The sequence below is a fragment of the Lithobates pipiens genome, unplaced genomic scaffold (assembly GCF_037356315.1).
Source record: "Lithobates pipiens isolate NorthernLeopardFrog02 unplaced genomic scaffold, aLitPip1_a1.2 Scaffold_22, whole genome shotgun sequence".
Taxonomy (NCBI): Eukaryota; Metazoa; Chordata; class Amphibia; order Anura; family Ranidae; genus Lithobates; species Lithobates pipiens.
Window position 1 is genome coordinate 169,167,602 of NW_027507784.1, and position 26,004 is coordinate 169,193,605.

Here is a 26,004-nt window from a genome sequence, read left to right on the forward strand (position 1 = left end):
AGACTTTATAGACTTGCTTGGTGGATTCTAGACATACATGGAGGAGCATATGTTTTTATTGCCAAAGTTTATTGATCTTTGTGTCATGGCCTTTAAAGAAGTTCAACACACTCTGCTTGGGTTCACATTAGGGCGATGTCTGAGCAATGTGAGTTCAGCCACACAGTTGTATGGCTGAGCTCGCATTGGATTCGCACAAAAAAAGGTTTTACAGACTTTAAAACAAATCTGCTGTAAACGTACTAGTCACGTGACATTTGTAGTGAGCTCTTCTGCTGTGCTACTGTGTTATGACACGTGGATTAGGGGTTACCCCTGCGCCAGAACACGGTTAGCAATTTGTCATTGGTTTATAGCACTCACCGAGAGACAGTCAGCAGCCATTTCACTATTTTGCTGGAATTTGGATAATCCTATACAGCTTGAAAGCTGTAATGTTTTCTTGTTTTTTGGTGACGCGTAGCCTCTATCTTCTGGGAAAGTGTGTCCAATACACAGGCCTGAGCCTGCTGGACACACTTTACCCATGTGTGCATCCAAACTGTTTTGTCTACATTCACATTTTGTTAAAGTTTATATTTAAATAATTATGCTGTACAATGTGGCCCCCTTCACCTTAATCAAGATTGCAGGTAATGACAAACATACATATTTTTGAATAATGTTCAATGTTTAGCTATGTATATTTGTCACTACTTTCAAAAAATGTAATTACAATTCTATATGATCCCATATAGAATGAATGTACTTATGTTGCATAAATAAAGCAACTTTCAATTAATTCTACACAGGCTTACCTCACTCTCTTTATAGCTGTTGATAAACAAAGCTTGATTATTTGTGCCTACATCCAAGAAAGACTTTCATGACTAGAGGTCGACCGATATATCGGCCGGCCGATATATCGGCCGATATTTGCCGTTTTTTAAATAATCGGCATCGGCCGATTGTTCTGATAAAAAGCCGATTCTACAGCGGGACTTTGAAATGACTTCTGTAAGAAGTCAGTGTGAGTTGACTGAGTCGTCATAGCAACACTTTCCTCCTCTCTGGGCAGACTGCCAAGAAAAGAACAGAATGATACAATGTTTACACTTGGATGAATGAAGTCATCTCTGTGTGTAGAAGTTCTCAGTTTAACCATTTAAAGACTAAATCTTTTCTGACACTTGTTGCTTACAAGTAAAAATCCTGTATTTTCTGCCAGAAAATCACTTAGACCCCCCAAAAATTATATATATTTTTTTAGCAGAGATCCTAGGGAATAAAATAGCGGTTGTTGCAATATTTTATGTCACACGGCATTTGCACAGAGGTCTTTCAAATGCATTTTTTTGGGAAAAAAATACACCATTTAAAAAATAAAAATAAAATAAAAACAGTAAAGTTAGCCCATTTTTTTTTTTTTTTTTTGTCCAAAAGTTTTGACTACCCGTTTTTATTTAATATATAGGTTTTTTGTTTTTTAATCTAGATCATACATACAAGTAAACTGATTGGAGGTTTGTTTTGTTTAATAAATGTTTAAGTGTAAGAAATTTTCTGTATCACTTATGAAGACTGCTTTCACACTGGAGCGTTGATGGTAAAACGCAAGTTTTAGCGGCTCTTTACCATCATTTTAGCGGTGCTATTTGGCTGCTAGTGGGGCACATATAACCCAGCTAGCGGCCAAGGAAGAGGTTAAAGCGGGAGTCCACCGGGACTCCGCGTTTTTTTTTTTTAAAAGCCAGCAGCTACAAATACTGCAGCTGCTGACTTTTAAAATAGTGACACTTACCTGTCCAGCGCGCCCGCGATGTCGGCACCCGAAGCTGATCGCTAGGTCGTCTGTCGGGTCCTGCCGCCGCCATCTTGGGTATGGGAATCAGGAAATGGAGCCTTTCGGCTTCATTTCCCGGTTCCCTACTGCGCATGCGCGAGCCGTGCGGCGCGATCCGGACGGTCCCCGCTGCCTCTGGGAACTGTGTGTTTCCCAGCAGGCAGCGGGGCACTTGCGCAAAGGGGCGGGCAGTTGCGGAAAGGGGCGTAATCTACGCCCCTTTCCGCAGACAGCTATCCCGGAAGTGGGTGCAGTTACCTGGATTATCCAGGTAACTGCACCCCCCTCCCCCCTGAAAGGTGCCAATTGTGGCGCCGGAGGGGGGGGGGGATTCCGATGAGCGGAGGTCCATTTTAGGGTGGACCTCCGCTTTAAATGCGCCCATGAAGTACCGCTGCCAAATCGCATTGCATGCGCTTCGGCAGTGGTGCCCATTCATATCAATGGGCAGGAGTGGTGGAGGAGCGGTATACACCACTCCAAACGTGCTGCTTGCAGGACTTTTTTTTTTTAAGATCCTGCCAGCGCATCGCCTCAGTGTGAAAGCACTCGGGGCTTCCACACAGACTGCAGGGGAGCCATTTTGCAGGCACTTTACAGGCGCTATTTTTAGCCCAAAAGCGCCTTAAAAACGCCCCAGTGGGAAAGGTGTGTTAGATCAAGGGGGATTAAAAATAAATAAATAAAATCGGCCTAACATATCGGCCCCAAAAAATCGGCATCATATATCGGCTATCGGCCGCCATGATTTCTAAATATCGGCATCGGCCAGAGAAAAACCCATATCGGTCGACCTCTATTCATGACACAGGAAGGAGTTGACAAACTGAGGGTAGATGATACAGGGTGAGATGGTCAACTCCTTCCTGTATGCTGACCTGAAGTTTGTCCAGGATGTAATAATTGAGCAGTGTTTTTAAAAAGCTATGAATCAAATAAGCCTGTGTAGAATTAATGAAAAAATTGTCTGATTTTTGCAAGTTAAGTACATTCATGTTCTATTAAGGTACATGTGGGAGCTGCTATTTTGAAAACAACAGCGAACATAGGTGAACTTGGTCTTGTACTAAATCGTAGTACAGATTGACTTTACACACATCACAATTTTGTCATTACATTATCATTGTGTTATTTTGGTTATGCTAACATTTTAACCAGTTCCCGACCAGCGCACGCCGATGTACGTCGGCAGAATGGCATGGGCAGGCATATTGGGGTACAGGTACGTCCAATCTTTAATGCCGCCCTGCAATCGCGAGAGTGCCGCCGCCGGCATGCTCGCTGCTGGTCGGGACCCCCGTGAGTCCGGTTGCGGGTCCCGTAGACTCTACTGCCGTGGGCATACCCGCGATCGTCTCACAGGGTGGCTGAACGCAGAGATGCCGTTGTAAACAGCATCTCCCCGTTCTGCCTAGCAACTAGTGACGCTAATCTCTGCTCCATGTGATTGGAGCAGAGATCAGTGTTCACTAAATGAAAGCCCAGCCCCCAACAGTTAGTAACACACCCCTAGGAACACTTAACCCCTACACTGCCACCCACTGGTTAACCCCTTCACTGCCAGTGTCATTTACACAGGAATCGCTGCATTTATATAGCAGCGATTGCTGTATAAATGACAATGGTCCCAAAAATGTGTCAAAAATGTTCGATGTGTCCGTCATAATGTCGCAGTCACAATAAAAATCGCTGATCGCCGCCATTACTTGTAAAAAAAATAATTAATAAAAATGCCATTAAACTATCCCCTATTTTGTAAATGCTATAACTTTTGCGCAAACCAATCAATAATCGCTTATTGCGATTATTATTTTTTTACCAAAAATATGTATAAGAATACGTATCAGCCTAAACTGAGGGAAAAAAAGTTTTTTATATATATTTTTGGGGGATATTTATTATAACAAAAGTAAAAAATAATGCATTTTTTTTCAAAATTGTCGCTCTATTTTTGTTTATAGCGCAAAAAATAAAAACCGCAGGGGTGATCAAATACCACCAAAAGAAAGCTCTATTTGTGGGGAAAAAAAGCACGTCAATTTTGTTTGGGAGCCACGTCGCATGATTGCGTAATTGTCAGTTAAAGCGACGCAGTGCCGAATCACAAAAAGTGGTCTGGTTTTTGGCTAGCAAAATGGTCCGGGCTGAAGTGGTTAAGGTGGGCGAATGACTAATGTTTATTTGCACTTTAGTATTTCCAAAGGAAGACCATAAACATACCATGACCAAATATTTGCAAATTATGGGCAATTTATGCTTGAAATCATTAAGATTACCGATGTTTACATGTGGCAATAAAGTCTGTTTTTCATTTTTTAAGTAATGGTTCAGTCTCTTTATTATGACATAAATGTATTTTATTAATTGACAATTTAAAAAAAAATGTATCTTACACTTTGGTTATTTGTAAATATAAACATATAATGGTATATATTTGGTTGAGACAGAAACATCACAAAGTATATATTTTCTACTTTTTTCAGGCATTAATAACATAAAATATTTGTGATAACAACAAACATGCAGGTTCTTGGTCCTGAGCACAAGTGTTGTCTGCATTGGTTGGATCATGATCAAATCGATTAACAGAAATGTACTTATCTGTATGTCTTATGAGGAAATTATGAAGGATGCATCAGCACAGGACTAGATTGTCCGCTTTATATAAGGCAAGATTGATAGTCGTAAGAGAGAGTCCAAACCGATTTGCCATGATGCCAAAAGTATTCTCCACCACACGCCTAGCCCGAAAGTGTCGATAATTATATATCTGTTACTCCCTTGTCAGATTTCGCATTGATAATTGCTTCAAAAGATTAAAATTTTTTGCAAAGGCATCATCTGCTATGAACACAAAGTTGAGATTTTCAACATTCACGTCACAGCTGGGCAAGTTTATTGTTCCATTCACCAACCTTCTATGAAATTCCGTCTGATCGATTGTGCCACCATCAGAATTACGGCCATTCTTTCCAATATCCAGAAAAATATACTCATAGTTTGCATTTACAACTGTCATCAGGATGATCCTGAAGAAGCCCTTGTAGTTATAAAAATAGGACCCTGATTTGGGAGGGGGGCTTATTCTTACGTGTTTCCCATCTATTGCTCCTCTGCAATTAGGAAAATGACAGTGTTCATAAAACTTTTGGGCAATTTCCTTCCACTCCTCAGCATTTTTTGGAAACTAATATAGAAAGAAGAATTTATGACATATAAATGTGTTTAGAATATATTTTATTCTGTGCAAATGTTACTTCAACACTTTTTTTGGTTAAAAAAATGTTGGTTAAAATATATGCACTTGATGTAGTCATTCTGTAGGACTTGAATGATGGCTCAACAGGTTTCAGGTATGATAACACCAAGACCTTTTGCTTGGAAGTGCCTGTAGTAAATTTTAAATCCTGTAGACTTCTGCCTGTGGCCAGTTAACACAATGTAGCAATCAATCTTCGGTCTTCTGTCGCCGCAGCCTCTTCTTCCGACTTTGGGGGTCTTGTCCCCCTCTTCGGTTCTTCTAGACCGGGCCACCGCTAGTAAAAGAGCTATAAGAAGATAGTGGAGGCCCGGCAAGAAGAACAGAAGAGGGGAACAAGACCCCCGAAGAGGGGGACAAGACCCCCGAATCTGGAAGTAGACCCCCGCACAGCGGCGGCGATGATGAAGAAGAAAGCTGGACTCCTCTGCTAGTAAAAGAGCTAGCAGAAGATAGAGGAGTCCTGCTAGAAGACCCCCCAAGAGGGAAGACAACCGGAGCTGTCCAATAAATTATTTTAAAGACGTGTTGTGTTTTTTTCTTTACACTTTTTTCACCAGGTGAATGGGTAGGAGTACATGGTACCCCAATACTCATTCACATAGAGTGGGGGGCCGGTATCTGGGGCCCCCTTATTAAAGGGGCTCCCGGATTCCGATAAGCCCCCCGACCACATACCCTGACAACCAACGGCCAGGGTTGTCGGGAAGAGGCCCTTGTCCTCATCAACATGGGGACAAGGTACTTTGGGGTGGAGGGGCACGCAGGGCCCCCCCTTCAGCAAAGCATCCCCCATGTTGAGGACACGCGGCCTGGTATGGCTCAGGAGGGAGGCTCTCGCTCGTCCACACCCTCTTTCCTGACCGGCTGGGCTGTGTGCTCGGATAAGGGTCTGATATGGACTTTGGGGGGCTCCCCGTGCCATTTTTTCGGCGTAGGGCTTCCCCTTTAAGTCCATACCAGGTGACGGGGCTAGCGAGGTGTCAAGCTTGCCGATGGAGGCAGCGACATTGACCTCCTTTGCTAGTCCCGTCTACCTGGAGCCGCGTTCAAAATGAATGGACTCTTCTCTGTGTGTGGGCCAGTCCGTTCATTTCAAAAGTCCAGCGGACTAGCACACAGACAGGCGGACAATTTTGAGTCAAAACTTCTTTCTAAGTCCGCCGGACTTTTGGAAAGAAAAAGTCCGCCAGATAGTCTGATCTTGTGTATGCGGCATAAGCCCCCCTCTCAAATCAGGGTCCTATTTTTATAACTACAAGGGCTTCTTCAGCATCATCCTGATGACAGTTGTAAATGCAAACTATAAGTATATTTTTCTGGATATTGGCATAATCGATCAGACGGAATTTCATAGAAGGTTGGTGACTGGAACACTAAACTTGCCCAGCTGTGATGTGGGGCACATAAAAAAAACATGTCTCGGTCTTTCCCACTAGGGCTGCAGGTGAGGCAGTTTTCTAGGGCTAAAGCGCCTGAAAAAATGCCTCAGTGTGAAAATAGCCTAAGTGTGACCGGTTCACATATATGCAGCCACAGGTTCGGGCCTTGGTTCTGATGAGTGTCTGTCTACTGGTTCAGGTGTGATTCAGGTCCGACTTTATGCCTGAATTCGCACCAGAACCTGACCCAAACATGCACAGGACCCTTTTGCAATACGCTCCATGGCCGCCCCGGACCTGTGTGAACCAGGTCCATTTAGAGCCGGTTACACTCACCTGTCATGCGAATTGGTGACTCGCCGCATCCAATTTGCACATAAGTGAACTCAGCCTAAAAGGTGTAAAAATTTTACCCAATCTGGCAATTGGCAGGCAAATCAAGAAAACATATGTGAATAACCCCTAAAAAAACCTAGCAGACATTCTTTGACTGAGCCTTCTCAGGAGGAGAGTTGTTTGGCTGTGATACATTTTCTCAGCCAATTGATATAATCTCCCAAGATAGTCTAATGCTGGTAAAGTCCTAACCCTAATAGAGAAAGCGGAATCTAAATATGAAACCCAATACCAGAGAGGTTCCTGCAACAGAACAACTGAAGTTCACAATGTACCAAGCCAAATAAAATATTTAGACAAAATCAATAAAAAAAAATATAAAAAAAACACACACACACACACACACCACACATGCAAGAGCAATTTCATTATAAGGGAACTCCCTGGGAATCCAAATATTAAGCGTGGCACTAAGAAAGGCGTGTTTTCTAAATCTACATTTATCTCTGTGTTTAGGACTTTTAGTAGTACATTGGATATCTTTAGTCTAGTTATTTACTGGGCCCTTCTGTGTGTATATCCCTTTTCCTTCATAAGGTTTGACCTCATACAAATCTAAGAAGAAATTCTCTATAATGAGATGGCATACAGTATGTCTTGATGTCATTGTTAATGAGACTTTTAATGTGTAAAGTGACAGTCTCCTTAAAGCGATACCGTCACCTTACCCATGCAGGGTAACCCACCTCCTCAGTTATATTCATCTTACTACTGCTCCCACACCACTCTTACCTTGAAGCCGATGATGACGCTTGCAGCCAATGATGATAGTACTTTTTAAGTGGGGGGAACACGTGACCTCATCCCAAGTTATAGTGCCCAAGTTTGCTGAGCCCAAACACTGTTACACTGTCACCGTTCCCCTTGATACCAACATCTAGGATTTCAGTGCAGGCTGCAAAGGAGGCAGGGGCACCGAGGTAGTGCTGGTAACGTGTGCGAGTATAATAGGGGCTAGGGGCCCTTTACAAAGACACTGCCACTATACCCTGCATTTTAATTGGCAGATTGGAGACACTAATAATTTTAGTTGTTCTTCTTTACCATATCTTACAAGTGAACTTACCCTCTTGAAAAGCAGCTTTTTCAGTAACATCAAAATCAAAAAGATTCCCATTCACATTACCTATGATTAAAAACAAAGGATGCTAGTACAGTTTTTCTATAATGTACATTCATGTTGTAAGATAAAAATGAAAATTCCAGTAAGCAAGTGTTCACATGACTCCATTATAATGTACAATAAATAAAGTGTCAGGGACAAAGTGTTAAAGGTCGAAATGTTGATCCTCTGTGATAGTTCCCTACCTTACAGGAAGTATACTTGCCACATATAGGAAGAGTTATGCCGCGTACACACGATCAAACAATCCGGTGGAAAAGTCCGGCAAACTCAAGTCCGCCAAACAATCCCCCCCGTGTGTAGCCTCCGGCATACTTTTTTGACCCGAAAGTACGGCGGACTTAGAATGCCGTGTTGCACTCCAATCTTCCCACCGGACTCGCATTTCGGCGGAAAATCCGGCCATGTGTATGCCAGTCCGCCGTACTTTTGAAATGAGCGGACTTTTCCTGCCCGGAGAAAAGTCCGCTCATTTTGAGCGGGTCTCCAGGTAGGCGGGGCCCGCGAAGGAGACGTCGCTGGCCCCGCCACCTGGTATGGACTTAAAGGGGAACCCCAACACCGAAAAAAATCGGCGTGGGGGTCCCCCCCAAGTCCACAACAGACCCTTGTCCGAGCACGCTACCCGGCCGGCCAGGAAAGGGGGGGCGAGCGAGCGCGTCCCCCCTCCTGAGCCGTACCAGGCCGCGTGCCCTCAACATGGGGGGTGCCTTGGGGAAAGGGGGGCCGCGCGGCCCCCCCACCCCAAAGCACCTTGTCCCCATGTTGATGAGGACAAGGGCCTCTTCCCGACAACCCTGGCCGTTGGTTGTCGGGGTCTGCGGGCGGGGGGCTTATCGGAATCCGGGAGCCCCCTTTAATAAGGGGGCCCCCGGATACCGGCCCCCCACCCTATGTGAATGAGTATGGGGTACAATGTACCCCTACCCATTCACTTGTAAAATAAAAGTACCAAAAAAACACATCACACGAGATAAAATACTTTATTGCACAGCTCCGGGGGTCTTCCGTCTTCGGGGGTCTTCTCGCCGGACTCCTCCGCTATCTTCTTGTAGCTCTTTTGCTAGCGGAGGAGTCCGGCTTTCTTCCTCGCCGCCGGCCTCTTCTTCCGACTTCGGGGGTCTTGTCCCCCTCTTCAGTTCTTCTGCCGGGCCACCGTGCCTTCTTATAGCTCTTTTACAGGCGGTGGCCCGGTCTTCTGTCGCCGCCGCCGCCTTCCGTTCTTCTTCTTCTTCTTCTTCTCCAGGAGATGTTGACTCGACGATCTCTCCGGCCGCAATGCCAGGGACACGCTGCGCTGCCACTTATATAGGGACAAGGGGCGATGTCACATGGGTTGATGTCACATGGCGACAGTCCCAGCATCCTCCGGGACTGTGACATCGTAAGGGGGCGGGGTCACCATGTGACACCAACCCATGTGACATAAACCCATGTGACACCGCCCCTTGTCCCTATATAAGTGGCAGTGCAGCGCGTCCCTGGCATTGCGGCCGGAGAGATCGTCGAGTCAACATCTCCTGGAGAAGAAGAAGAAGAAGAACGGAAGGCGGCGGCGGCGACAGAAGACCGGGCCACCGCCTGTAAAAGAGCTATAAGAAGGCGCGGTGGCCCGGCAGAAGAACTGAAGAGGGGGACAAGACCCCCGAAGTTGGAATAAGAGGCCGGCGGCGAGGAAGAAAGCCGGACTCCTCCGCTAGCAAAAGAGCTACAAGAAGATAGCGGAGGAGTCCGGCGAGAAGACCCCCGAAGACGGAAGACCCCCGGAGCTGTGCAATAAAGTATTTTATCTCGTGTGTTGTGTTTTTTTTGTACTTTTATTTTACAGGTGAATGGGTAGGGGTACCATGTACCCCATACTCATTCACATAGGGTGGGGGGCCCCCTTATTAAAGGGGGCTCCCGGATTCCGATAAGCCCCCCGCCCGCAGACCCCGACAACCAACGGCCAGGGTTGTCGGGAAGAGGCCATTGTCCTCATCAACATGGGGACAAGGTGCTTTGGGGTGGGGGGGCGCGCGGCCCCCCCTTCCCCAAGTCACCCCCCATGTTGAGGGCACGTGGCCTGGTACGGCTCAGGAGGGAGGGGCGCTCGCTCGCCCCCCCCCCTTTCCTGGCCGGCCGGGTAGCGTGCTCGGACAAGGGTCTGTTGTGGACTTGGGGGGGACCCCCACGCCGATTTTTGGGGTTGGGGTTCCCCTTTAAGTCCATAGCAGGTGGCGGGGCCAGCGACGTCTCCTTCGCGGGCCCCGCCTACCTGGAGACGCGCTCGAAATGAGCGGACTTTCCTCTGCGTGTGTGGGCGAGTCCGTTCATTTCAAAAGTAGGGCGGATAGTACGGCGGACTTAGTACGCCGTATTAGTCCGCTCAAAAAGTGCCGTGTGTGGGCAAGTAGCCCGTTCGGAAAGTCCGACGGACAGTCTGGCGGTAAGTCCGCCAGACTAAGTACGTCGGACATACCGCTACGTGTGTACGCGGCTTTAGACACATAAAGGACAAGGTTCTACTGACAAAGCAGCGGGAGGGGGGGGGGGGGCAGGATGATAGAAGGAAAATTTAAGTGGTTGGTGGCACTACCGTTAAAGAATATTGCACTTATTTTGGAGCCTGTACTTTTGATTGCTTTGCGTCTGCAAGTTATTGTTCTGTTTACATTCACAAGCAGGATTCCTAAATAGGCTTTCTGATAAACAGAACTTGCATGAATACACTAAGGCAGCAGTCACACAGGTGAAAAAAAAAAAAGTACATCCAGCAGCGATCACTGCAGGTAATTGCTGGCTGTGTGGACAGCCCCGAATAGCTGTGGCCACCGGTGATCTGTCATTATAGTGAATGGGATCAGCAGACACACTTAGGTTCTCATAGCAGCAGTTGCAATGTGCACCAGGATAAGCTGCCCATGTGAATGTAGTCTTATGCCGCATACACACGACCAGACTTTGACGGACTAGGTCTGATGGAATAAATCCGTCGTATATTACGATTGTGTATGGGCTCCAGCGGACTTTTTTTCCCCAAATAGTCCAACAGACCTAGAAATAAAACATGTTTCAAATCTTTCCGACAGACTCGAGTCCGGTCGAAAAATCTGTTCGTCTGTATGCTAGTCTGACGGACGAAAACCGATGCTAGGGCAGCTATTGGCTACTGGCTATGAACTTCCTTATTCTAGTCCGGTCGTATGTCATCACGTTCGAATCCGTCGGACTTTGGTGTGCTTGTGTGTGGCCAAGTCCGTTCGTTCGGTAAGTCCATCGGAACTCCGCCGAAAGTCCGTCGGGAAGACCGCCGAACTTAGTCCCTCGAAAAGTTTGGTCGTGTGTACGCGGCATTAGATGCAAATACAACAGTAATTTTTAAAATGTTTAAATTAAACAATATAAACTTACTGGAATTTGCTTCTTGGTTGCTCGTCATTTCCCCTTCTTGTCCATTCTTGCTTGTGTTGCCTGTATATTCCTGCTGCTTGGTAGGCTGAAATAAATATCACAAAAAATGGCAGATAAAGATCGCACATCATTATTTATACATTATACCATGGTCTTCTGATACGCCCGGTATTATGCAACTGATTGGAGATTTTGAATCTGGAATACCAAAAATACAGCCCGAATTGCATTGAACTGCTTGAACAATTCCCTATTATTTGTGAAGATCAAAGTGTGACTTTTATTGTCTAGATCAACATTTTCTAATTAGTAAGAGGATTTTAAACAAAGAGAAGTGAATAGAAATATAAACTAGCTGAAACATTGATCAGCCATAATAGTATGACCACCGACAGGTAAAATGAATGACACAGATTATCTTGTGCCAATGGCACCTGAACGTGGATGGGTTATTTTAGGCAGCAAGTGAATATGTTGTCCCTGAAGTTGATGTGTTGAAAACAAGCACAAGAATTTGAGTGACTTTGACAAGGGACAAATTTTAATGGTGAGACCACTGGGTCAGAACAACTGTAAAACTGCATCTCTTGTGGAACGATCCTGGTCTGCAGTGGTCCAAGGAAGGAAAACTGGCGAACTAGCAACAGGGTCATGGGCAGATATAACCAAAAACCCCCAAGCCACAACAACCCCTATTGCTGCTTTGTTTGAAAACCAAACAATATTCAGACTAAAATACTTCATGCATATATTTACACAGCGCTTGTGTATACCATATGATTACTGTGCTTAAAAAAACCTTATGCTGCGTACACACGATCGGATTTTCCGATGGGAAATGTTGGATGCGAGCTTGTTGGCGGAAAGTCCGACTGTGTATATGCTCCATCGGACATTTGTTGTGGGACTTTCCGCCAACAAACGTTGGCTAGCATGCTCTCAAATTTTCCGCCAACAAATGTGTGTTGTTGGACTTTCCAATCGTGTGTACACAAGTCCATTGGACAAAAGTCAAAAGTACAAACACGCATGCTCATAATCAAGGACGAGCCGAAAGCACTCAGTCTTGTAAAACTATCGTTCGTAATGGACATATCACATGACGATTGAACTTCCTTTTTATCGGCTCGCCGTACGTCTTGTATGTCACTACATTTTAATTGTTGGACGACATTTGTGTGACTGTGTGTATGCAAGACAAGTTGGAGCCAACACCCTTCGGGCAAAATTCCACGGTTTTGTTGTCGGAAAGTCCGATCATGTGTACAGGGAATAAGTAATATTGAAATGTATATTCACAACATGATGAAGCGCTTTATTATATAAACGTGCTTCAATCAACAAAATGTCCAGTTTAAAAATTAAACAATGCTTTGTGCTGTGCTTCTTTAAGTACTCATGCAGTGATTATGCACATAAAATTCTATCTGTGTCACCATCTTCACTCTTGAGAACTCATCAGATTCCTATGACCCCTCATACCAGTGGGTGATGAGGTGCTTTTACTCCCTCTGGGATACACGGAGACCAGGACCAGAGCTGCAGTTTTATTCCCTTAGTATTCTAGGGTTCCCATGTACCACAAAGTAAATAGTAAATAAAGAAGTCTGTGTTAGAGGTATACAGAAGACAGCTAGCAATAGATCTATATACAAAACCCAACTGAAACAATAACGTGCAGCTCCTCTATACACACACATAAATTTATATGTAAAGCAATAAAGTCATATTAACTGTGGTGATATATTGAATCAAAAAAGTCCCAGAATAAAGTGTATTCTATCGAAAATTATTATTTTTTTTTTATCAATGAGAAAAAAAAGGGGAAGGGGGGGGGGGGGGGAGAGAAGGGGTGGCTTCAAGTGTCCAAAGAAAACCTTCTACTTTGAATCTTAAGCACACCACTATTTGTGCTCAGTGCTAATAATGCACGCCGTCGTTTCCGTGGATCAGAATTGGCGGCCATCTTAGTAACTGGATTTGAATTGCTGTTTTTATATGCCATGTTACCCTTTTGGAAGTATGCGATTGTGTGGATTCTTTACGTTTTATTAAAATTATTACACTATATGAGACCCTCAGATGTAGCGAGCACCCTCTTTCCATACAACCCTTGTATGCACAGTGTGAGACTTCCTTCTGGCAAACATCAGAACTTTGGACACCTGTAAGCCTATCTAGCAGTTGGATGGTCATGTATGAGAGGCTGGCAGTTTCTATCTGATATTGAAGCACTGCTTGCTAGGCTTGTGCAATTCGTTTTGTAACGAACCAAAATTCGGCCGAATTTTGCATCTTTCAGACATTCGGATGCATCCGAATAAAAAAATAACGAATAACAACGAATACGAAAGAAATATAACGAATGAATTCAAATTAATTCGGTAATTCTTTAAAGGTCTAATGAAACAAAAGGTCAGCTCAAAGTAAATCTTATAGTCCAATCAGCTAATTAATTTTGTGCCGGAGGATGGATTACTGGCAAAGTGCATTCCTGAGAGCTGAGTTAGAAGCGTGTTGTATTGTATTTGAGCCGAGGAGAAGAGACGTTATCATTGTGTGTGTTAAAAGATTCAATAAAAAAACGACTTTCCAAACTACGAATCATTATCACGAATGTCTATACATACATAAATAGCGAATTTCAACGAATACGAACGAATGGATTCGACACTCTACGAATAATAACAAATTATCCAAAAACTTATTAACGTAACATAACGAATATAACAGAACGAAATGATGTATTTTACGAATGACAACGAAACCGAAACTAAAACAAAATTTTCCATTGTGCACAAGTCTACTGCTTGCTGCTAATGGCAGCATAGAATCAGGTGAGAACATTATTAACACTGAGCACAAATGGTGGTGTGTTAAGACTCAAGGTTGAAGGTTTTCTACGGACACTGGAAGACACCCCCCTCCTCCTTTTTTATCATTGATATAAAAAATTAATTCTCATTGGGATACACTTTATTCTGGAACTACAGTTGTGCTCATAAGTTTACATACCTTGGCAGAATTTATGATTTCTTGGCCATTTTTCAGAGAATATGAATGATAACACAAAAACTTTTCTTTCACTCATGGTTAGTGTTTGGCTGAAGCCATTTATTATCAATCAACTGTGTTTACTCTTTTTAAATCATAATCACAACAGAAGCTACAAAAATGACCCTGATCAAAAGTTCTCATACCCCAGTTCTTAATACCGTGTATTTCCCACATTCATAATATTTCACTATCATAAAGGGAGAATTATAACCCGTCAGTTTTTTTTTTTGCCATCTGTGTCTCATTGAGGATTTCCTTTCCCAAAGCTGAAATAGGAATTTAGAAGAAATCCGTCCAAAGTGAGGGAATACATGGTTTTCCCCAGGGTCACCCGAACTAGTGTCCCCATTGGAAGTTTTCACCCTTTATGAATGTTCTGGTCTCAACCAAAACGTGGGATTTTCTTGGTAGCCTCAGTCAAGATATAGCTTCCTCCAGTCTAGACCCAGGAACCCAGTATTTGTAGCTGAGCACCCAGGGCTAGGCAACGCTAGCTTAGATGCAAACTGGAACTCACTTTATTCAAACTCACGCAGAATATTTAGCACACAATTTCAGGTAGGCAGTGATCACATTACCCTAAGGCTCGGTTCACACAGTAGGCGGCACGACTTGCAGCGCCGCGACCTGCCGCGACCTCAGCGGCGACTTGCAAAACGACTTCTGTATAGAAGTCAATGCAAGTCGCCCGAAGTCGCCGCAAAAGTAGTACAGGAACCTTTTTTCTAAGTCGGAGCGACTTGAGTCACTCCTATTAGAACGGTTCCGTAGTACAGAACGGGGCGCGACTTGTCAGGCGGCGAAGTCGCCTGGACAAGTCGCCCTTGTGTGAACCGAGCCTAACAATACAAACTGTAACTGTAAACTGGAGTTTTGTACATTACATCTTTGGTCATATCAGACTGTATGAACATATTTCCATTATTGTGAGCTTATGGCCTTTATTCAGTACATATACAGTATTTTCTCTTTGAAGAACACGCTCACCCACTAGGGCAGCACCACAGTTGTCCTGGCACTTCGGGCCTCTCAGAGATTTCTAGGGACACCTGCTAGGGTAAACTGTACACTTTCTTTAGTGGTCACCCCTAAACACATTTAGATTAGCACTTTGCTCAGCTGACTCGGTATATAAAAACATGGGTTGTTGCATTAATTATTAGAATATTTAAAATTTTACCTTTAATCCTTGCCTTCTCACTATACAGAGACATGCACAGGGAAGTTACTCTCCCAATACCTAGCTAGTCCCCCAGCTGGGGTCACTCCCACACCACGGCAGACAATTTCATAGCCTGTTATTGGCTGGCAAATCATTTCCAGAACTCTTATTCCGTAAGAAAGTCCTGACACTAAACTTTTTTTTTTAAATAAAATAAAAGTCCAAACATACACTACTGTGCAAAAGTTTTAGGCAGGTAGGTAAAAATTCTGTAAATTAAGAATGCTTTCAGAAATAGAAGTGTTAATAGTTTATTTTTATCTGTTAACAAAATGGAAAGTAAATGAACAGAAGAGAAATACAAATCAAAATCAGTATTTGCTGTGACCACCCTTTGCCTTCAAAGCATCATTAATTCCTCTAGGTACACTTGCGCACAGTTTTTGAAGAAATTCAGCAGGTAGGTTGTTCCAAACATCTTGGAGAACTAAGCCAAAGATCTTCTGTGGATGAAGGCTGCCTCAAATCCTTCTGTCTCTTCTTGCTATTTCAGACAGACTTGAGGATGTTGAGATCAGGGCACTGTGGGGGCCAAATCATCACTTCCAGGACTCCTTGTTCTTTAAACTGAATATAGTTCTTAATAACATTGGCTGTATGTTTGGGGTCGTCTTGCTGCAGAATACATTTGGGGCCAATCACACGCTTTCCTGATGGTATGCCATGATGGATAAGCATCTGCCTGTATTTTTCAGTATTTAAATTTTTGTGTATTTTTGTGCATAGCCGGGCCCAGCTTTCGAGCAGGAGAGAGCATCGAGTCAACATCGGAGGAAGAACAGAGGAAAGGAGACTCGGCAGAGGCAGAAGACAGCAGACAAAGAAGAACTGGAGAGGGCTAGAAGACATCAGCGGAGGAGAACCAGCAGAGGAAGAAGACATTGCCAGAATACAGAGAAGAGCCGGAAAGGGAGAAGAAATCGGAAGAGACACCGAGGCTGATTTAATAAATTACTTTGTGAAAAACCTGTGCACTGTTTTTATTTTTGATACTTTTTTTATTTATTTTTTAGGTGAATGAGTACCCTATACTCACTCACATAGGGTGGGGGCTGGGATCTGGGAACCCATTGTTAAAAAGGGGCTTCCAGATTCTGATAAGCCCCCCTACCCGCAGAGCCCAACAACCACCGGCCAGGGTTGTCGGGAAGAGGTCCTTGTCCTCATCAACATGGCTGTTGTCCTCATCAACCTGCCCTAAAGCACCCATCGCCCCCCCCCATGTTAAGGGCATGTGGCCTGGTATGGTTTGGGGGGAGAGGCGCTCACTTGTCCCCACTTCCTTTCCTGACCTGCCGGGCTGCGTGCTGGGATAAGGGTCTGGTATGGATTTTGGGGGGGGGGAAACCCCCCACGGTTCCCATTAAAATCCATACCAGACTGAAGAGCCTGGTATGCTCTTGGAGAGGAAACCCCATGCTATTTTTTTGCCATGCTATTATTTGGTGTGGAGATTCCCCTATAGAGTCATACCAGACACAAAGTGCCTGGTATTGTTGAGATCAAAGTTGGATTACCATTCATTGAAGTCGGATGGATGTCGGACTTCAAGTCGGATCCACAGTCGTACGACTTTCAGGTTGTACCAGTGTGAACCCAGCCTTAAGCTGCCTACACAGCTATTTCTATTTCAATTTGTGTGTTTTAACCTACACATGAAATTGATGATCATTGGCACCTGCTTGGTATACCTGGTTAATCATACACCAGACTCTAATCCTACAAAATCCCTGACTTTGTGTAAGTGTAAGTATTGATGCTGGTTTGAAGGCCAAGAGTAATCACAACAAAGATTGATTTGATTTAGATTTTTCTTCTGTTTGCTCACTTTGCATTTTGTGATTTGATATAAATAAACAATTAAAATATATATATTTATTTATATAAGTATACTTAGTTTACAGCATTTCTTCACACCTACCTAAATCATTTGTACAATACTGCAAGCAGAATGTACAGTGCCTTGAAAAAGTATTCATACCCCTTGACATTTTCCACATTTTGTCATGTTACAACCAAAAATCGTAAACATATTTTATTGTAACTTTATGCAATAGACCAACACAAAGCGGCATCTTATTGTGAAGGAGAAGGAAAACGATACATGATTTTCAGATTTTTTACAAATAAATATCTGATACCCCTAACTAAAATCTAGTGGAACCAATTGCCCTCAGAAGTCATCTAATTAGTAAATAGAGTCCACCTGTGTGTAATTGAATTTCAGTATAAATACAGCTCTGTTCTGTGAAGCCCTCAGAGGTTTGTTAGAGAACCTTAGTGAACAAACAGCATCATGAAGGCCAAGGAACGCATCAGATGGGTCAGGGATAAAGTTGTGGAGAAATTTAAAGCAGGGTTAGGTTATAAAAAAATATCCCAAGCTCTGAACATCTCACGGAGCACTGTTCAAACCATCATCCGAGAATGGAAAAAGAATGGCACAACTGCAAACCTACCAAGACATGGCCGTCCACCTAAACAGGCAAGGAGAGCATTAATCAGAAAAGCAGCCAAGAGGCCCATGGTGACTCTGGAGGAGCTGCAAAGATCCACGGTTTAGGTGGGAGAATCTGTCCACAGGACAACTATCAGTCGTGTACTCCATAAAGCTGGCCTTTATGGAACAGTGACAAGAAGAAAGCCATTGTTGAAAGAAAGCCATAAGAAGTCCTGTTTGTGAGAAGCCATGTTGGAGGACACAGCAAACATATGGAAGAAGGTGCTCTGTTCATACGAGACCAAAATTGAACTTTTTGGCCTAAAAACAAAATTCTATGTGAAACTAAAACTGTACATCACCCTGAACACACCATCCCTACCGTTAAACGTGGTGGCAGCATCATGCTGTGGGGATGCTTTTCTTTAGCAGGGACAGGGAAGCTGGTCAGAGTTGGTAGGAAGATGGATGGAGCCAAATGCAGGGCAATCTAAAGCCTCGTGCACACGGTACAATTGTTGGCACATGGAGCGCCTGATTTTTGTCAAAAGGGCGTGTGCCAGGCTCTTGTCTTTCATACCAACAGTACACAATTGTCATGCCACAAACATGAACATAGTGACGTACTACGAGGAATTTCAGCTCTTGAGCGCCACCCTTTGGGCCCCTTCTGCTAATTTTGTGTTTGGTGAGCATTGATTCTGAGCATGCGTGTTTGTACTTTCGACTTTTGTGTGACGGATTTGTGTACTGACTATATGAAAATCTGACATCAAACCGGTGTCTGCCGAAAATTTACTAGCCTGTCATCCAACATTTGTTGGCCGAAAGTTGGACAACAATTGCCAAAAGGTAAGATTTTAGGACAACAGTCTGTCAACAGACAATCCCCTGCCAACAATCGTACTGTGTGTACAAGGCTTTAGAAGAAAACCTGTTAAGCCTCGTGCACACGATCAGATTGTTGGCCAACAAAACCCTGGACTTTTTTCCGAAGGGTGTTGGCCCACAAATAAGAACGTAGTGACGTACTACGTTGTTTTTCAGCTCTTTAGCGCCACCCTTTGGTCTCCTTCTGCTAATTTGGTGTTAGTAGAAGTTTGGCAAGTGTTGATTTGCGCTTTTCATTTCATGCTTTTCAGTTAGTTTCTGAATGGCAGTTCCTCAACCAGCCATGTTGGGAAATCGGAGGAGATAAAATGTTATTTATTATTGGCCTTGGAGTTATTGCTTTGACATTATTTTTTTGGTTGAATAATGATTTGATTTTGTATATTTTCTATATTTTTGGATGTATAGAATGCTCTTTTTGGTTAAGTTCTATTGGCAGATAGCATGTCTAATTTTTTTTTTTTTAATGCACAATAAACACAATTGTGGAGAATACTTGGCTATGTGTTTTACTTCAAATGACAGTTTGGGAGTAGGCAGTTACGTTTAAAAAAATAATAATAATAATTATAAACAATTATAATAATAATTATTCTTGATATCACTAGACAAAAAAAAGCCTTTGAAAATTTGTTTGTAATAACTTCATCAGTATCACCAGCAAAGCAGTTTCATTATTATCCCATTAAAGAAGAAGAGAATGTGCGCTGCATTTCGACATTTCATAATTTGCCACGTCACAAATGTTAATTCTCCATTACGAATGCTAGTTTACAAGACTGACCGCTTCTGGCTCGACCTTGCTTCCGAGCATGTGTGTTTGTACTTTGGAGTTTTTCCCGACGGATTTGCGTACACATGCTTGGAAAATCCGACAACACACATTTGTCCGCAGAAAATGATAAAACCTGCTATCCAACATTTGTCTGTGGAAAATCCGACAACAATTGTCCGATGGAGCATACACACGGTCGGATTTTCTGGCAACAGCCTGTCATCACACATTTCCTGTCGGAAAATCCGATCATGTAAACGAGACTTTAGAGTCTGCAAAAGACTTGAGACTGGGGCAGAGGTTCACCTTCCAGCAAGGACATTGACCCTAAGCATACAGCCAGAACTACAATGGAATGGTTTAGATCAAAGCATATTCATGTATTAGAATGGCCCAGTCAAAGTCCAGACCTAAATCCAATTAAGACTATGTGCCAAGACTTGAAAATTGCTGTTCACAGACGGTCTTTATCCAATCTGACATTTCTAAAGCTATTTTGCAAAGAAGAATGGGCAAAAATGTCACTCTTTAGATGTGCAAAGCTGGTAGAGACATCCCCAAGAAGACTTGCAGCTGTAATTTCAATGAAAGGTGGTTCCTCAAAGTATTGACTCAGGGGGGCTGAATACAAATGCACGCCAAACTTTTCAGATATTTGTTTGTAAAAAATATTGAAATCCATTTTTCATTTTCCTTCCCCTTCACAATTATGTGCCACTTTGTGTTGGTCTATCACATAAAATTCCAATAAAATACATTCACATTTTTGGTTGTAACATGACAAAATGTGGAAAATTTCAAGGGGTATGAATAGTGTTTCAAGGCACTGTACCTTCTCTGTTCCTTTGTTTCATTTCTCTAATACAGGCTTTTTTGTGCTGTTCCCATACTCCATTCTAGGGTGGATATGTTCGTTCTCCGTGCCCCCCTTGTGTATGTGATCACAGCCACACTTTCCATGGCACCAAGCGTGTGTTTACCTGCAGACTGATAGTGCAGAGCCCTGGGGGGGGGGGGGGGGGGGGTACTTTGCACATGCTCAGGTTGTATATTGCTAGAGAGTTTTTTTGGGGGTGTCATGCAGTCTCATAGGACCAGTCAGGAGAATGAAAACTCCTACTACAAGCATTAACCAGTGCTCAGCCAGACACTGATAAAAGTCACAAGACTGCCATATACTGCTGATGAGAAAAGGTATTTAGCAGTTTATATTTACTAAAATAATTGCATTTCCATGTTTTGTGTACTGTGGGAGACCAGATATAGTGTATGCAGGGTCCTGGATTTAGGAACACTTTAACAGGTACATTTACACCATTGCCAGGGGTGATGGCAGACAAACTTTCTCTGGAAAACCACAGACCTCTCCCTGGCCAGGTTACCTTGTGTTTTAATGACAGGGGACTCATACAGTATCTCCCTGCATGCCAAGTACACACCATACAATACTTGTGAATCTGAAGTAGATGCAGGACAGTCTATACTAGAGCTGCACGATTCTGGCTAAAATGAGAATCACGATTTTTTTGTTTAGAAGATAGATCACGATTCTCTCACGATTCTAGCACCGTTTTCGTTTTTGTTTTTTTTAATCCATTGAAGTGTATTTTTTCCCCAAAAAATTGCATTTGAAAGGCTGCTGGGCAAATACAGTGTGACATAAAATATTGCAGCAATTGCCATTTTATTCCCTAGGGTCTTTGCTAAAATAAATATAATGTTTGGGGGTTCCAAGTAATTTTCTAGCAAAAAATATTGATTTTACCTTAGGAAAGAAGTGTCAGAAAAAGATTTAGACTTTAAGTGGTTAAACTTCCTGCATTTACACATTGTTGAATACTTGGCAGACTGCCTGGATTTTTTCTTTACAGAGGTGTATCCCTTTGATCTAAGAAGGAAGCTTTGTTACAATGTTTTCTTTTGACAGCTGAGAGAGCAGATAAGTCTCTCCACTTGTTATAGGAAAGAATCTGCAAACTCTGCAATAGAGATGGTCAGAGGGGTTGAATCAAGATTGTGATTTTTTTAACGATTAATTGTGCAGCTCTAGTTTATGCCTGCCAAACACTTAGCTTACTCAAGACCCAGACCATCCCCCTCCACTTTCTGTGCAGGTGCTGGAATCCTAGTGCAAGTAAAACCTTTTTTTCAATGTATCATAGTTCTCACCCTTTTGACCCATCAGCATACAGATCCTTTGGGTTTTTTCATTAAGAATGGCACCGGATACCCTGTCCAGCATTTGTTGGACCATACAGCTCACACAGTATTCCGCTCAAAGTTCTCTAGGAATGCTTCTAAATCATCATCAGGGAGCATTCAGCTGGTTTACTTTTACCCAGTTTGCTAGGGGCTCTTTCACAGAACTAAGGGTGTCTTGCTACTCTTTGTAGCTTGAGTCACTGCTGCCAAATGATGATTACACCAGTCCGCAGCAGACTCCCAAACTAGGAGGAATCTGCTTGCTCACACGTGGGACTTGCCCAGGTGGTAAGATTTCCTCTAACCACAGAATTCGGTCTTTCACTTCAGCAATGTCAATTTCTGAACACCCCATAGTGCGGACACACCCTTACTCAGTCCACAGCACTTGCACAGTTTCAGCAAATTAGGCTTTTTAAATAAATAATAAGATTTAGTGCTATTATGTCATTATATATTTAACGTTCATTGATATTAAGGGGATATCTTATACAGGAGTTGGTGTTTTAGAGGAAAAATTATTTATTTTCATTAGCGTGGGTTAGAAAACCTTTTGTCAAATTAGGCTCTTTAACTCTTGCAAGTAAATACACAATAAGTGGTTTCTATTAATGACCCTTAGCATAAAGCATACACAGGTCATCACAGAACGTATTTTTTATTGATCAGCAGAATCCAATTATGCCCTTTGCATACCTCTGCCATATGTCAGGATTCAGCTCTAAATATAGAGCTCATTCCACTCTCTATCTTTGTATTCTAGGGCTCTTTCACATGTATTTAAAAGTAAATGTTCCTTACAGCAAGGTTTCCCATGCAAAAGGATTCCAACAAACATTGGTGTAAGCTCCTGGCTATTGTGGTCCACTCAGACCTTCCATTCTGTCACCACACAGACTATTGTACACAAGAATCAGTGGAGATGAATGTGAAAACCACACTGCTCACAGCTGAGGAAGGAGCCTTAAACCTCTGTTAGCTCCCAAACAAAAAGGACCTGAGTACAGCTTCCCAAATAGTGAGGGCTGACTACCACCTATGATGTGGCTCTAGAAACAGAGCTCTACAAAGCCTCCAAAGCCTCCAGACTTCAGGACCCAGACTGCAGCCTACATAATCTGAGAAACAAAAAGCTTGTTTTCTCAAACACTCGAGTCCCATACTCTGTGTAGGCAAGAAACCTAGGTGACACAAATACCGTTCACAAACCTGCCAACCAGTCTCACACTTGGTCAGATACTCCTAACATGCTCAGACAGTCTCTGATGAAACAAGTCTACAAGATAGATAAAATCAGGGCTGGTGCTACCACTAGGCAAACTAAGCAGCCGCCTAGGGCGCACTGCTGCCTAGGGGTGCCCGGCCACTGGTTTCCCTCCACGTCTGCATGCTCTGCAGGCTGCAGCATGTAACTAACTCAGTCTTACCGGTAGTTTAATTAGAGGTGCAGCGCATGCACTGGAGCCATCGCTAGAGGAAGCAGAGCCGATGCTTCCTGTATAGTGGCACCTTCTGTCACATGGGCAGGGCAAAGGGGGTGGGGTCAGGGGTGGAGCCAATGGGGCAGCAAAATTAGGTTTTGCCTAAGGTGTCAAAAATCCTTGCACCAGTCCTGGATAAAATCACAACTGAAATCCACCAAGACAATGCAGACCAAACATCATATGACAGCAGATGAAGTTCTAATCAGAGGTCCAATTTTCAGTTAAAATAGTAAAACATTTGAAGGAGGAGAATAGTGTGACTATTCACAGAATTGGAAAATGTCTAAGCCACAAGGAAACCGATTCTGAAATAGAACTGCTAGCAAATTTTAATGGCATGAATAAAATATTTCTATCTTTAAACATTGCTCAGAGACTAATAATGCAAACCTTAAGATAAGATGGAGTATATGGAAGCATCTCTTGAAATTCCTCCTGAATTTCAGACATTAGATGAGCTGTCGTCTTCCAAAACTGAACAAGCGTTCTCTGTTAGGAAAAAAAGGCAACAGGCATTGGCACTCTGTGACATGGAATTTTACTGTATAATGCATCGAGACCGCAATTAACTCTTCAGGTACAGCTAAGACAACTGTAAATGACAAAAAGCTAAAAAGGTATCTGCACTTAGGCAGAATTTTCATGAATGTATTTCTTTAAGTTTATAAGTACAGTGCTTACAATTATAGCCTAAAGCAGTATTAACCATAAAAAGAAGACATTATATAGCAGCTTACCAATTCGTATATGTGATGGCTGTATTAGATTTCTTTTTTAAGCTTGTTTCTATTTTTATCTGCTGATCCAGATAGTACATCTGTTGTTTTTCAAAAGGGCACACTCTCTTACAGATGTTACATTGATGAGACAAACCATTTACCACTGACAGGGGTACATACAATGATCCGCTTTTATTTATGTAAAGCCTTTAATCCAAAAAGGAACAGAATGGTTGATGTAACTGCTTAAAAAGTATTAGCTGGAGTTTTTCTTCAATTTGTTAATGTATTTAAATCTGCTAGTAAATCCAACACTACCCCCCCAAGATTGACAATGCTGCTGTCCAAATGTGCACCCAGTGCTCATTCATGCAGAGTGAGGGCACTCAAATACAGGGAGGTGTATAGCTGGCCAGATCACCAGGTGAAAAAAGTCAAAAAAGGAAGTCTAAATGCAGGCGCCACATCTAAGGATTGGTAAGCTGCAATATATTACATTTTTGGTTTTAATACCACTTTAATGTGGCCCTGTACTCCATTTTAAAATATCTTACAAGCAAATGTTCTGCTTAAGAGCAAAGGCCACAGGATGTATGATAACATGATTAGCCTAAAAGGCTTCCCATGTACCCCGCTCTCTAATTTAGTTTTACTTTGTTACCCGATTTCATGACATAGCCCTGCCAACTACATTGTTAATGCTGGTGTCCAATGAGGCCACTTACATTGCCAGAAAGGACACTCTCATCGGACAGGGAACACAGTTCTGGCTTAAAAAAATATATATACATATACAACAATAAGCATGAAGTAGCATCTTTTCTTAGGCAAGACATTTACATTTAGAATGGAGTACAGGATCCCATTTAATTGACTGCAAAAAGCTTAAGTTTATTTTAAAATAAAATGACCACATTTTCATAGAATCGCATCAAATCAAGTCAGTGATCACAATCAGAAGGAGGAATCCAATTTCTAGTTCCTAAAGCCTTGTACCTGATAGGATGCTAGTGAATGTGACAGTAAGTTGCAGCGGCTGGCTCCAAGAAGATCTACTTTCTGGCATACATCCATCTTTGTCTTGTCAAACTGGCTCTTGGTGCTCCTAACTTGTATTTGCACCTAGAAATATACAAGCATTGTTTTCAGAGCAATGATTTGATAAAAAGTCCTGTTTTATCTGAGCATTTGTGATATCTTTAATATTCTCATTCAATATTTATCATCATTTGGTACTGGAGATAAAGCATCATCCGTACAGAATTAAAATATAATAAAAAGGAAATTCCAAATAATCACATGCGCAAAACATGGAAAATGCTTTAGCCAATAGAAGTAGTAAATCTGCTGTAAAATACATCTGTTTCTAAAATGTTACGTTTATGGCCTTTTGTTAAAATTTGCTTTCACTTTGTTTGTTCCCATGGCAGACTTTGCATCCCTAGCTGACTGAATGGAACATCCACAGCTACACTATTAAAGGAGAACATAAGAGAGATGGGGCTGTGGGGAGCTAACTGGAGAGAAACAGAGATATGACATGCATTTTTCCATATTTATTTTTTTTCTTCCAGCTTCTTAAAGCATTAGGGCTAATAAATTTCATCTCATCCACAATCTAACCTTTAGTCACTACAATGGCATGAAATGAGGAGGCGCTTAAAGTAGAACTCCAGTCAAATCTTTAGTTTCTTCTTTTTTTTTTTATAATGTAGAGAAGGGTATGTATCCATGTCAGGTCTTGACTGTTTTGTGTGTCTATGTTGGAAAGATTTCCCTCCACCTCCTGTCACGTGGCACCAATCATCCTACAGATGGCAATAAATAACAGGAGGTTCT

General features: G+C 42.7%; 1 protein-coding gene across 5 annotated transcripts in view; it reads right to left on the reverse strand.

The window, feature by feature from the left end:
* ICA1L (islet cell autoantigen 1 like) overlaps positions 1-26,004 on the reverse strand; it is a 112,779-nt gene that overhangs the window by 62,524 nt on the left and 24,251 nt on the right. For all 5 annotated transcript variants that reach the window (XM_077448615.1, XM_077448611.1, XM_077448613.1 and 2 more), the window contains 4 exons: positions 25,162-25,287; positions 23,837-23,935; positions 11,376-11,460; positions 7,926-7,985 (listed from right to left, as the gene is read on the reverse strand). In XM_077448615.1, the coding sequence (XP_077304741.1) occupies positions 7,926-7,985; positions 11,376-11,460; positions 23,837-23,935; positions 25,162-25,287 (370 nt within the window). The remainder of the gene's footprint in view (positions 1-7,925; positions 7,986-11,375; positions 11,461-23,836; positions 23,936-25,161; positions 25,288-26,004) is intronic.